At 44.9% G+C, this 13,493-nt stretch overlaps 1 protein-coding gene across 1 annotated transcript; it reads right to left on the reverse strand.

Annotated features, from left to right (window-relative positions):
• Positions 1-482: 482 nt before the first annotated feature.
• On the reverse strand, positions 483-13,161 carry CACFD1 (calcium channel flower domain containing 1). Its single transcript, XM_028715351.2, has 5 exons — positions 12,854-13,161; positions 8,899-8,971; positions 5,783-5,908; positions 4,245-4,352; positions 483-4,118 (listed from the first exon to the last, which is right to left on the reverse strand). Exons 1-5 carry the CDS (start codon positions 12,987-12,989, stop codon positions 4,022-4,024), a joined length of 540 nt encoding a protein of 179 aa, XP_028571184.1. The 5' UTR covers positions 12,990-13,161; the 3' UTR covers positions 483-4,021.
• Positions 13,162-13,493: the final 332 nt, after the last annotated feature.

The raw sequence follows: 13,493 nt of genomic DNA on the forward strand, positions 1-13,493 counted from the left end.
CCCAAAATTGACTTTGGACATGCCTGGACTAGGTTAAGCTCAACAACTACAGAAGAAGTAGGAGCTTTTCAGTAGTACCAAGACTCCGCACAACCCTCATAGCTGGATGCCTCCCCCTCACTTTTGGTCTTTTGAACATTCATCATCCATGTCAGCATACTTTCAAGCTATCTTCTGGAATCGTGATGGTTAGAACCTGGGGTGATTAAAAAGAAAAGCTATGCAAAGCACCCAATTCTGTACTGGGGAACTTTCAGAAAAAGTGAAACACGTGCAATTTTCATGAGATAGGAAGTAGCTCCTCTAAGTCTGAAATAGCTCTGAAAAGATCAAAAGGGTCAGAAGCTCTTTAATCCACAGGAATCAGCTCTATAGAATGTATCCTGCTTTTTCTGTTTCCAGAGTACATTCTTTAGCAGCAGGAAGCACATACATACACAAACACACACATTCCTCTGTAGTAAGTAGCTTTTGAAACTGAATAACTTATTACCAGAGGTAGAATGGTCTTTTTATTCACTGCATACACAAAAAGAGGATCAGTGACAGGCAGGTTCAGTAAACTGGTGGTTGTCAAGGATTCTACACAGAATAAAAACTGGTTTACTCAGATCAACCCTTTCCCCGTAGACCAGTGATGCAAGCCAGCAGTCTCAGCTTCACAGAAGTGGCCCATCCCATTTTGCCAACTGAGGAGAAACGGGAAGATGCACCCTTGCAGCAGCACCCCCTCAAAGCCTCACTGGAGTTGCATGGTGACTTCTAGCGAAATCTCCCTGGAAGCCACAGCTGCACAACCCCAGCACTAACCCATGGGATTCCACTGCCTAAGCTGGGCTGCTTCATTTGCCTCATGGGCCCTAAAGCTTCACATCCTTGAAAAGGAGGAGGCCACCTGCCCATGGTTGCTTATCCTGTAGGCCAGAGATAACCAGCCAGTTGCCTTCCAGAATCTTACTTCCAGAATCCCTGGCCATTGGCCATGTTGGCAGGGGCTGATGGGAATTGTAGTCCATGAACATCTAGGGGACATACTCTACACAAAACCCTCCCCTAGTGCGTCATATAATTCACGAGACAGGCGTAAGGACTTCTTCACACAGAACATAGTTGAGCTATGGATTTTACTCCAGAGAGTTGTTCTGTGAGGGGCACCAAGCAAAGATGGCTTTAAAATGGGTTAGGACAAATTTGTGAAGGGTAATAAGGCTACTGGCCACAGCCGCTATGATGTTGTTGTTGTTAATTGAATTTATATACCACCCTATACCTGCAGCTCTCAAGGCGGTTTACATCCTGCCTCTAAGTGCCAGTTACTGGGAATCACAAGTGAGGAGAGTGCTGTTGTGCTTGGGTCTGTCTTGTGAGCTTCCCACAGGCACCTGGTTGTTCACTATAAGACCAGGATGCTGACATAGATGGGCCTTTGGTCTGATCCAGCACAGCTCTTGCTGAGGCCCCTTAACAGCAGGGGTGGAGAACCTCAGGTTCAGGGGCCAGCTGTGGCCCTCCAGGCCTCTCTAGCCAGCCTTCAGAAAGCTCCCCAAGCCACACCCTTCAGCAGCTCTGCATCACATCCTCAGGTGGTTTTGCCAGGCTGAAATGTGTCCCAGGGTCCTGAAGGTGCCTCTTGCTTGCTTGCCAGGATGGAGGAAAGTAAGGCGTGTGTGAGTGTGTGTGTGCTGAAACTCGCCTACTGTACAAATGTTACACCTGTCATTTGGCCCACTTTTGCCTCTGGTATGTGGCCCCGAAGGTTGTCAAAAAGGGAATGTGGCCCTCAGGCTGACAAGGGTTCTGTGCCCCTGTACTAGGGTGCATGCACTGTCTTTCAAACAATAGCTTTTCATTCCGCCATTAATTACAAGATAAATTAATTTCAGAAGGGACCCTAGAATTAAATTATTGCATTTTCATCTGCTTGAAAGATGGTGTTGGTGAATACAAGTGGTATGTTTGTTGCATGCTAAAAAAAACACCTGAAGGGAAAAATCAGACAATACTGTGCAATATGCACCCTAGAAACAAGAAAATATTATCCGTTATACAGTACAGTAAAAGAAAAAGAAATTCTTACAATGTAGAATCCAGAGTCTCCAATAATTATTCACAAAAATTAACTACGCCTGAGAAGAGACTGCCTTATTCTTTTATGCTCTTTCAAAATGGCAGTGATCCAGCTTTGTTCAATCTTCAGAGACGGGGTGAGCTTTTTGACAAAGGTCCCTTCCTCTGAAACCTTATCTTTCAACAAGAAACGGGAATCTCTAGCAAAGCATTTCCTCCTAAAGGAAGCCTATAATACCATCACTTCTTGTTGATAATGCATTTGAAAATACTGACCCTTAGCGGTGGGACACAACATTGCATCTGGCAAGTAAGATTCTCACACGCCCTTCTATCAACTACATCTATAGACTTAATTAATTCTTCACACTATTTCTGTGCCCTGCTCAGTTCCCAACTAGCCCCATCTTCCTCTTCCTAAAAAGACAGTGACCTAACACTACTAGACAGAAATTGTTTCCCAGCAAATGAAAGCACCTGTCTCATGTTCTATACCCCAAGAGAACAGATCCCCCACCGGAACAGTTCGAGGAACTCCAAATAAATAATAATAATAATACATTTTTTAATGCTTTCCAAAGCAAATTACAAGGAAAAGGAATAATAAATTAAATTTTAGCTACAGGATATAAATACGGAAAGTGGAATTATCAAGTAGTAAAACAGGTTAAACAGTAGCAAAGAAGATTGCAACTGCATAGCATTTCAGGGCAAGGAAGTTTTTTCCCAGTTATAAAAAGCAGTGACCAGAAACAAAACTGGCCAGCTGCTTGAACCATTTTACAGTATTGCATTATGGAATCTAAGATTTGTGCTTTTTACATGTACAAAAAATGCCTATAATTGCAGCTCAAGGGGACGGGGAAGGGGCTTACCGAGGCCCTTAACTTGAAATGCTTTGAGGTATTGTAAACCAATAATTCTCTCATGCCACCTCTGGCCATCTTTGCTGCAAAGTGAGGGTGACAGTTCTCTCAAGGAAGCAGGGGGTCCTTTGCTAGACTTTGGGATGCAACAATGGCTGCCCTTTCCACCCTTGGAAGCCAGGATCACTCCAAAAAGTTATCCTTTTCCCCCACAGGAAAAGCTAGTCCTCCCCCCGCTCCCACTGCTGAAGAATCCTAAAAGGAAAAATACCAAATGCAAACAAAATAAGGGTTTTCAAGTAATTTCTCTCCTTAATGCATCTCACAAATCAACACACAGTTTGCTCAGTTCTTAAATTACTAAAGAAATGTCAGTTCTAAAATTACTAAAAAAAAAAGGTCTAAAAATTCATCAGGGGAATAATTTTCTGCAATGCGGGGGCGGGGGGGGGGGAGAAACTCTAAAGTAGGAAGACAGCAAGGTCCATCAAGCCCCCAAAGTTTGTAACTCTAAGAGAGAACACCAAATCAGAGACTGGGTTGGTGGCTCAAATATTCAATGCTGAGGTCCTAGAATTCATTTGGTACCACATTTTCCAGCTCCCCAAATAGCTTCCCCATCACCCCAAATGTCAAAATAAAATCAAGGCCCAGAATGTAGCTTCTGATGATCTCAGAAGTACCGTATTGAGCTGCTAAAACTGTATCAAAAGGCTGTTGCAACACAGGCGGCTAAGAGTCCACCACAGTGATGTGACAAATGGGGCTTGTTCACCCTATTTGGTTCCACACCAACCTGAGAAAGGAGCAGGGTGGGAGAAGGGAGGACCCCACATTAAATCCTGCCCCCTTAAAGCTGCAGCATATAAGATTCACAGTGTTGCATAAATGTGTTTTTGTTTTTTAAAAAATGTTCTGGGGACAAAGGAGAAGGTATGTTTTCATTCTGCACTCTCCGGCTTGAAATTAGAAGTTTTGAAAGAGTTTCACAGCACAGGATTCCAAGGCCAGTTTCTAAGGCTGGAGTGAATTCCCAAGCTTTGCTTTTCAATGAGATGGGAATGACTGGCCTCAAAAGAATGGCGATGTCACACGGCCTGTGGTTCGACACTTCCTGTCACCCCTTCTTCGTTTGTTTGCTTCCGTTGCAACTGCTGCATCCTTGCGTACGTGATGGCGTCTCCCCTGCAAAAGGCAAAAGACAGCATAGGAGCTTGGAGTGAGTGGTGGTTTTGACAGGCACAGCACCCAAGACGGACCAGCTGAAACACTGGCTGAAACAGGGAGGGAGGGAAAACTCTTCTCTCTTACTTTTTGCCTAATGCTGAAAGTCCATAAAGCACTCCTGTCGCAAAGGCAATGGCATTGCCTAATAAAGTTGTCAGAGTCAGGCTCAGTATAACTGGGAATATCGCCATCCTGGGGGGAAAGAGAGGAAATTTGTGAAGTTAAGGCAGTGTCGTGCTGCAATCCACTTCAACACAGGATGCCTAGCAAAACAAGGACCCAAATGTGGACCAACCGTTTGCTGGTACAGGATCTTGTGATCTCAGATTTTTCACTTCCAAATGGTCACTGAAATGACCTACTGAAGTGAATGAACCCAAGTTAGGCATACCCATGAATTACAATGCGTTTTAATCACACAACCAGATTTAGGGTACGTTACATACAAACCAGATATTGGAAAGGGGTCTGTGGAGAGGGAAAACATACCCAGCTTCAAGAACCAAAGGCATTCAAGGGGGAAAAGTTTAGAACAATTTGTATATCTGTATTTTAAACATACTGGGTGATGGTCAGTGTCAGACTAGATTCACTGAAAGTTACTGGACAAATGACTGAACAGGTCTACTCCAAATATGAGATATTGCCCATTAACAACTTTTCTAGGAAGCATACGCCAGGCAACACTCATTAACTTAAAAAAAAAAGATTTAAAAGATTTTGGCCACCACATCTGCACCATGCATTTAAAGCTTTATTAGATAAGTTTTAAACAGTCATGGCTTCCCCTCAGAAAAAGAATCCTAAGAATTGTAGTTAGCTGAGAATGTTTAGGAAACCCCCATTCCCCTCACAGAACTACAATTCCCAGAGTTCTTTAATTATCAACCCCTCTTCCCAGGGAGGAGGCCAGCCTCCACTAGGCCTCTTCTTCCTTAACTGTTACTTGAGGGCAGCCATTCCACCCCAGGAAGCCAGGTTCATTTCATCAGCTTTACTTGAGGCCCAGCTTCATCAGGCACCTCCTGACCCTATACAGGACCAGATGGTTAATACAGGACCAACTGTCTAGAAATCTGTGCTTGTGTTTTTTGTTTTCCTCTACCCTCCTTGTCCTTTACCCCTTGTGTGTCATGCGTGTTCTTGTTAGATTGTAAGCTTGTGGGTAGGGACATGTCTTGTTTTGTTTGTATTGCAAGCTGCTCTAGGAACCTTTTTGGCTGAAGAGTAGGATACAAATGTGATATATATATATATATATATATATATATATATATATAATGTGAGAACTCTAGGATAGCTCAGTTGGTAGAGCATGAGACTTTTAACTTCAGGGTTGTGGGTTTGAGCCCCATGTTGGATAAAAGATCCCTGCATTGCAGGGGTTTGAACTAGATGGTTCTCATGGTCCCTTCCAACTCTACAATCCTATGATTCTGTGATTCTTCTCACTAGTCATCGTCACCTTCCAAACTACAAAGAGTATGCTTTGTTGTGTTTATCATGGATTTGTTATGCCAGAGCACTTTAATTGTGCAAACTTAGAGCTCTGGTATGCACTTGAATCCCTCTGGCACAATACTGGTAATCCAGAGACACTCCCAACCCCAAGACACACTTACCCGCAGTAGAAGGCACCTTTCTGCCATGGGCGCAGTTTGTCTGCCCTTGCTGACACAGCGTTTGCAAACTCGATGAACTGGCAGCAGAAGGGGGCCTCGCACAGGAAAAGGACGAAGGCATTCAACCTTTGGGGCAAGAAGTCACACTCAAAACCAGAGAGAACCCACCCCATCCATAATGAAAAGGCCCATCTGGTGAACGCATGAATTTTTTGCTGGATCAGGCCAATGGCCCATCTAGTCCAGCATCCTGTTCTCACAGTGGCCAACCAGTTGCCTCAACAGGAAACCCACAAGCAGAAGCCAAGGACAAGAGCTGTCTCTTCTCCTGTGGCATTGCAAAGAAGCATTGCTTCTTTGGGATTTAAACTTTTTTCTACCCACTTTCTTAATGCCATGCATAATTTTATGAACTTCTACCATGTCAACTGCCTTTTCTCAAAAGTACTAGACACCACAGCCAGTGAAACTCTTAGGCTGCTTTAGGTTCTAAGCTTTTATAACCTTACTGGGGCCAGAGGGCTATTTAGCTAGTACAGTTCGTACCTTGGTTCTCAAACAGAATGCCTTCCGGAATTCCGTTCAACTCACAGAACCGTTCGAAAACCAAGGCGTGGCTTCTGATTGGCTGTAGGAGCGTCCTGCAGCCAATCAGAGGCTGCGGAAGCTGCACCGGACTTTCAGCTTCCGAAACTCGTTCGAAAACTGGAACACTCACCTTTGGGTTTCAATCGTTCGGGAATCGTATTGTTCGGGAGCCAAGGCATTTGAGATCCACTGGAATTGGAATGGGCAAATCTGCCAGTTTTGGTTTCTCTCAATTTCTCATTTTTCTGATTTTAAGTTCAGTTCTCTATGTTTCTACACATGTGCAATATTTTCTTTTGAGAAAAAAAAGTCCACATGAAAAATCACCCCCAAACTTTTTCCTATGTGCACATTTTGTTATGAATTTTTGCCTATTATTATTCATTTCTCTACTGCTTTATACTCTTAATTAAAAAATCTCAAAGCAGCTTAGAACAGACATTGAAACATCAGATAAAACAATCCAGAATAAAACATTACTAAAGAAATTCAAGTATACATTCAAACAATGATATTTAACAGGAAACTAAAATATTATCTTAAAGATTTCAAAACAGAACATTGCAAAAGAAGCCAACTACAGAATGCCCATTTAACGCAGCAATGTTAACAAACAAATTATCTTAAAGATTTCAAAAGAAAACATTAATAATGTCAAATATAAAATGCACATTTAAAACAGCACAACTAGCAAGAGAATAAAAAATTACCTTAAGCATAGAACATATCTGCTGCTGTTGCTGCCAATCCTGCCATTGGTGGTTCATGGCAGGCAGCGGCTGTGGAAGCTCAGGCTCAGTGACCTGGGTCTGGACTAAGAGACAGCCAAGACGGCAATTTCCCCATATACAGTGGTACCTCGGGTTACATACGCTTCAGGTTACAGACTCCACTAACCCAGAAATAGTACCTCGGGTTAAGAACTTTGCTTCAGTATGAGAACAGAAATCGTGCTCCGGCGGCGTGGTGGCAGCAGCAGCAGCGAGAGGCCCTATTAGCTAAAGTGGTGCTTCAAGTTAAGAACAGTTTCAGGTTAAGAACGGACCTCCGGAACGAATTAAGTACTTAACCTGAGGTACCACTGTATAAAGCATTTTTATATGTTACTTTCACTGATCTATGTACTGATAGGCAGACTTTACCTTTGTCTATGCAAATTTGGACACATGAGCTGGCTGGAAAACTGCACTGCAAAATCCAGAGAAGCACAAATTTCAATATTTGGCTGTGTTTCAGTTCTCGTTGTTTCAGAAAGTGTGGGTGTGGTTGGTGTGCCTTTAAATGCAGCCGACCCTCCAGGTACGGTGATTGTTAGCTTGGTCTGACTCAATTATGTTTTCTTGGGTTCTGTGCTTTATTTTACTTCTAGTTTTAAGTGTTTTAAATGTTGTAGTGTTTTAAAAGTTTTCCAGTTTGTAGTGCATTGTTGTTTTAAATCTTCCACCTTGCTTGCCCTGGGGCATTTACTCAGAAAAGTGGCTTTAAAATATTTTCAATTAAAATTGCATAGAATAAACTGGCAGCAGCTCTCTGGGATTTAAGAGCAAGAGACTTCCCAGCCATACCTAGAGATGTTGGGAATTGGACCTGGGACCTTCTGCATGCAAAGCAGATGCTCTACCACTGAGCTATGGCTCTTTCCCTAGAAATAAGGTAAGATTCTAGTCCTCGTGGTTCTGAACAAATGGCCAGTTGACACATGGAATTGCCTAGTCCTCAGTAAGACCCCATGTCCGTCTAGCTCAGAACTGTCTACATTGATTGACAGTGGCTCTCCAGAGTATCAGACATTCCCAGCCCCACCTGGAGATGCCAGGGATTAAGCCTTGCTCTACCAGTAAGCTGTGGCCCTCTCCCAAAGCTACTCTGAACGGTTTTCTATTTTCGGAGCCACAGGGACTCAGCTGCAAATACAGCCATACCTCATGTTACGTTTGCTTCAGGTTGAGCGTTTTCAGGTTGCGTCCTGTGGCGACCCGGAAGTACTGGAAAGGGTTACTTCCAGGTTTCGCCACTCGCGCATGCACAGGTGTGTAAAATGACGTCACACGCATGCGCAGAAGCGGTGAATCGAGACCCGTGCACATGCAGACACACAGGTGCGGATTGCGTTCTGCTCATTTTGCAAACGGGCCTCTGGAACGGATCCCGTTTGCAACCATAGGTACCACTGTATAACGTTTTAAGTGCATTTTAAGTGTATTAAACAAATGTGACACTAGGTGGCACTGGTGAGCTAATGGCAAATTCCATATATACTTTACTACTTTTTTAATTAAAAAAAAGCACTTTCACAGTGTTTTTTATACCTGTGTAGATTCAGCCGGGGGGGGGGGGGGGGCGGGGACTAGCAGGAAGGCCAGAGACTGTGCTGAGTGGGCTGTGCAATGGCCACACATCCCACCAGGACAAATCATTTATTGCCTGCCTCTGCATTTGCAACAGACTTTCATCTCAGCTGGTGTTGACTTGCAGAACCCCGGTACTCGAAACAAATAGTCACCGTAAAGGAAGTCAAGTTTACTTACATCATCCAAACGCCAGCTGCAATGTTGAGAGGGTGGATGGTCACACAGTTAAAGAGGCCAGCAAAGGCACACGCTGAATGGACAAAGCAGGTAGAAAATGTTAAGATCAGCCCTGGTGGGTCAATGCATCCTGTTCTCACAGTGACTGACCTGATTCCTCTGGGAGGCTCCCAATAAGGTCTTGAGTGCAACAGCACACTCTGTCTACTTGCATTTCCCAGCAACTGTTCTGTCTACACTGGTATATACTGGGGTGTATGAGGTGTTAGGGGAGGGGCAGTACCTCTGGCAGGGGAAATAACATGCTACTTCTGGGGTAGCTTGTCCACCTCCCCACCTCCAGCTCTCACCTGTGGCTCCTAGAAGTTGCCAGCATGTGACAGTGGCCACAACCCAGGAGCAGCTTCAACTGGCCAGCTAACCAGGTGAAGGTAGCTGATGGGTCTCAAACGCTTGGTGAGTCAGGGACTTCCCCTGCATGTGAAGACAGGCTCTGGTGGATTGAGTGGATCAGACCAATACTGGGTCCAATAGTCAAGAAGGCGTTTTGCATTCATGTTGTAGAGAGAAGTGAGGGGCAGATGGGGCTCATCAACCTAGGAGAGCCAGTGTGGTGTAGTGGTTAAGAGCAGTAGACTCGTAATCTGGAGAACTGGGTTCGCGTCTCCGCTCTTCCACATGCAGCTGCTGGGTGACCTTGGGCTAGTCACACTTCTCTGAAGTCTCTCAGCCCCACTCACCTCACAGTTTGTTGTGGGGGAGGAAGGAGATTGTTAGCTGCTTTGAGTCTCCTTCGGGTAGTGATAAAGCGGGATATCAAATCCAAACTCTTCTAGGAAGTTAGCCCATCTAGCTGAAGAAAAACTCTGATCCTAAAGCTCCACTGTCTTGTGGGATATCTTCAGGGGGGCGGGAAAGGCTAAGGAGTAAATCCTACACAAATTTGGAGTCCCTAAGATGGATGGATGGCACCTCGCAGTCCTCCTTCTAGCAAATCCTGCAGCCAAGCTGGTGCCAAACATATTGCTCTGCTTTCTTCTGGACCACATCGGCAAGGCTGAGAGGTTTGTAATCTGGGCAACCCAGGACCCCCAAATACTGCCCAGGCTTGCACATCACAGAAGGTCACAGCAGTTTGACTTCACTCCAAGAGGCACACTAACAATGGTATTCACTGCTTCCAGCAGTGGAGGTAGAACATCGGGATCCATACCCTTGTCCTCCACGATTTTGTCTACGAATCTTCTTTTAAAGCCATCCAGGTTGGTTGTCATCACTACATCTTGTGGGAGTGAGTTCCACAGTTCAACCATGGATTGTGAGAAATGAAGCTGCAACATGACATCACATGATGATGATCACAAAATTTTGTGGCTATTCTGAGGACAGGTTCTGACACCGGGGGCTAGTCACCTGCCTAAGGTTACGCTCCGCTTTCATAGCAGAGGAAAAACTTTGATGTGATTCTCCTGGACGTAACCAGACTGGGTTCCGAGAGCTTTGAGAACTGGACATTTGTTCTCTACAAACTCTGACAATGTTTCCAAAACTAATTTTTGTAGGGTTTTTTGGGGGGTGGGGTGGGAGAATTGAGTGCATCTGTGTGCATCTGTTTTCTTTGTGCCATTATTTCTTGTCAACTCAGCTCTGCTGGCCCTTGTTTTTTCATGAGCAGTGTCGCATAATACTGGGATTAAGTTACCTGCTGACGACCGCGAAAGGGGTCTGATGCTGTATCGGATGCAGAGAACCTTGCTGCAAGTTTAATGAGGACCAAATCCCAGGTGGTTCCAAGGCTTATTTTCGGACTGTTCAGGGCATAGTTGCTTTTTTGTGTGGGTGGGGAGGGGCAGGGGGGAGTGCTGCCTTTAAAAGCAGCCAAAGGTCTGAGAATTTTAGCAGGTGAAACTTTCCCTAACAAGTGGGGAGGAGAAGCAGAGAGTGGAACCCAGCCAAATTCTACTATAGCCAGAGCCAGCTCACCCATGAAGCTAGGAGAATAGTGGCTGGGACAATGAATGTGAATTTTTGTACAGTAGGCCAGATTCTACAGCCTCACACACCCCTCTCTAACCTCCATATGTAGACATGTAGGAAGCATTATCAGAGTTCAAGGGGAAAAACTCTCCTCGATATTTGTTTGAAGGGGACCCTGTGTGTGCCGCAGTTTCAGCACCCAGCCTCCGCCGGAGTGCTTGGCCTCCTTCTGAGGACATGAAGTTGCACATGAATCGTGCCTGTGATGTCGGGCCCCCTCAATCTTGGGGGCAACCTGGTGCCTTGGCTCAAGGAGGGGTCAACACTTGGCTGGTGAGGGATGTTGCATGAAGAGAGATCCAAGGAACAGAAAGAGTAGCCTGGGGGTCAGGAATACCAGCTTGACGAAAGATTACTCAACAAGTTTAAACATAGGGAGCAAAGTACAGCAGCAGCAAAGTTCAACCCCGCTATCAGGTGTGCCCTAAACCATGAGTAAGAAATCACATCACAGAGAAGCAACTGGGAACAGGTATCCAGGGCTGGGTGCAACAAGGAAGAAGTTCTTTCAAGTCGTAAGCAAGTGTCTCAGGCACTGTCCCCAACTTAATCAGCCTTTGCAAAACGCTTTTTAAAAACACTGACTTCTACAAAGGTAAACTCTGCTTAGAAATGCAAACATACCAGAGAACGAGCAAATGGGCTCTGCAACAAAATGGTACAGCACAGAGTGCTCCTGTACCCAGTTGGCTGGGCAGCCATGCCCTCCATTCCATTCTTGAATGAAGAGAGGGTGAATGAAGAGTTTCATTCCATCTATCTGTTTTTATTTATTTGAATGTTTCCAGGCCACCTTTTAGAGCAACACTCTTGCAAGGCAGCTTACAGCAAACACAAAATGCAATATTACATTTCGATTAAAAACAAAAACAAATCAAGAACCAGTCAAACCAGGTCCCTTAACTAACCCACAGGCTAGCAAAGGGCCATTGTAGTGAATGAAAACAAACTTAATATTAGAAAAAAGCCAGCAACAAAACTAAAACAAAAGTTTCAGGCCAGTTGCCCTATTAAATCTTTCAAGGAAAAAGATCCTGGAAATGTGTGGTTTCTATATAAAAAGTCCAGCTGCACTGATGGCAGACATATGCAAATAACTTGAAAGGGTGTGTCACAAGCATGGAGTCACCACCAATAAGGTCCCAGTTCTCATGCCTCTGCCTCACAGAGCTACAATTCCAGTGTGGTTTAATAGTTGATCCCTCTTCACAGGGAACTCAGGGAACTGTAGCTCTGTGAAGGGAATAGGAGGTCATCTAACAACTCTCAGCAACCTTAGCAAACTACAGTTCCCAGGAGAGAGACCACTGGCTGAGCTTAGACTAGTTGTTGTCTCCCAGCCTCACCTACCTCACAGGGTTGTTGCGAGGATAAAATGGGGAGGGGGAGAGCCTTGAGCTCCTTTGAGAAAAGGTGGGATATTAATATATATATTTTTTAAAAAACCAATGAAGTGACTCTGAGTAACTCAATCAAACACCAAAATGAAATGCAGAAATACAAACATTTGCTAATGCAAAATAGGCACTACCCTGTTGCACTTTTGATCTGTTTTGCATATTGCACACCCTGATGTAGGTATTTATTTACCTACTAACTATATTTAAACGAAGGCAGTAAAGAGGTTAGTCCTCTTGACAGCTCACAACAGAAGAGTGACAAAACATGTTTTTTTATATAAAAAAAAACCCCACCCCAAAAACATGTGTACAAAAAGTTTGTAGTGCTATTCCCCCGCCCCCTACAGGAGAGAAAATTAAAGCAAAAATCCCCAAAGACACAAAATCAGCCAGTCGGTGCAAAGCAAGCCCCCAGCATAGGTGGCAAATTGGGTCTTGAGACTGCTCTGGAGGTGCGGGGATAGGGGAATCACTGGAGGAAAAAACTGTGGGGTGGGAGGAGTAAAGGAAATACTCACAGATGCCCCCAATGATGCCAGCCAGTCTGCATAACCACTTGTACCACCAGGTCATCCCATCGTCATCATCGGTGGAAGACGGGGTAGCAGCAGCAGTAGCTGCATCTGACTGAGGCTGCTCTTCATGGGAATTCATCCTGCCTTTGGGTATGTGTGTTAAACGACAGGTAAATCCACCTTTCTCCTCTGCTGCTTGCCGCTGTAATTTCTCCCCCGCCCCCAGCACTGGGCAGGATCCTAGTCCTCAGCGCATCGCTGTACACCCACTGCCCACCCACTGTCCCTTTAAAAGCAGCTCCAGCTGACAATGGAGACAGCCCCGCCCACCCCAACCAGCTATCTCCCCCCAAGCGTCTCCCTTTGTATTGCATTCTGGGTCCCCTCCTCCTCTGCAAGAGGATGAAGTGGGAGGGGCTGTCTACATCTCTCATCCATAGACTTAAGGAGGGGAAAGTAGACTGACCTTTGTTTGTTAAGGGCTGCAACTCCCTTGTTAATTTTGAAGCCACTTAATAAAACTGCCTCCAAGTGTTCCTATTTTCCAGGGGTGTCCTTGATTTAAAGAAGCTGCCCCAATTTCTGACTTGATTCCAGAATGTCCCACTTTTCCTTAGGATGTCCGTGTTTTCATTGGAGAAAT

The sequence above is a fragment of the Podarcis muralis genome, chromosome Z (assembly GCF_964188315.1).
Source record: "Podarcis muralis chromosome Z, rPodMur119.hap1.1, whole genome shotgun sequence".
Taxonomy (NCBI): domain Eukaryota; kingdom Metazoa; phylum Chordata; class Lepidosauria; order Squamata; family Lacertidae; genus Podarcis; species Podarcis muralis.

Coding starts and splice junctions, on each gene's coding strand:
- CACFD1 (XM_028715351.2), bottom strand. CDS start 12,989: ATGAATTCCCATGAAGAGCAGCCTCAGTCAGATGCAGCTACTGCTGCT. Junction 8,972..12,853: donor TGGCATCATTGGGGGCATCT/GTGAGTATTTCC, acceptor TTGTCCATTCAG/CGTGTGCCTTTGCTGGCCTC. Junction 5,909..8,898: donor GCAGCTGGCGTTTGGATGAT/GTAAGTAAACTT, acceptor CTTGCCCCAAAG/GTTGAATGCCTTCGTCCTTT.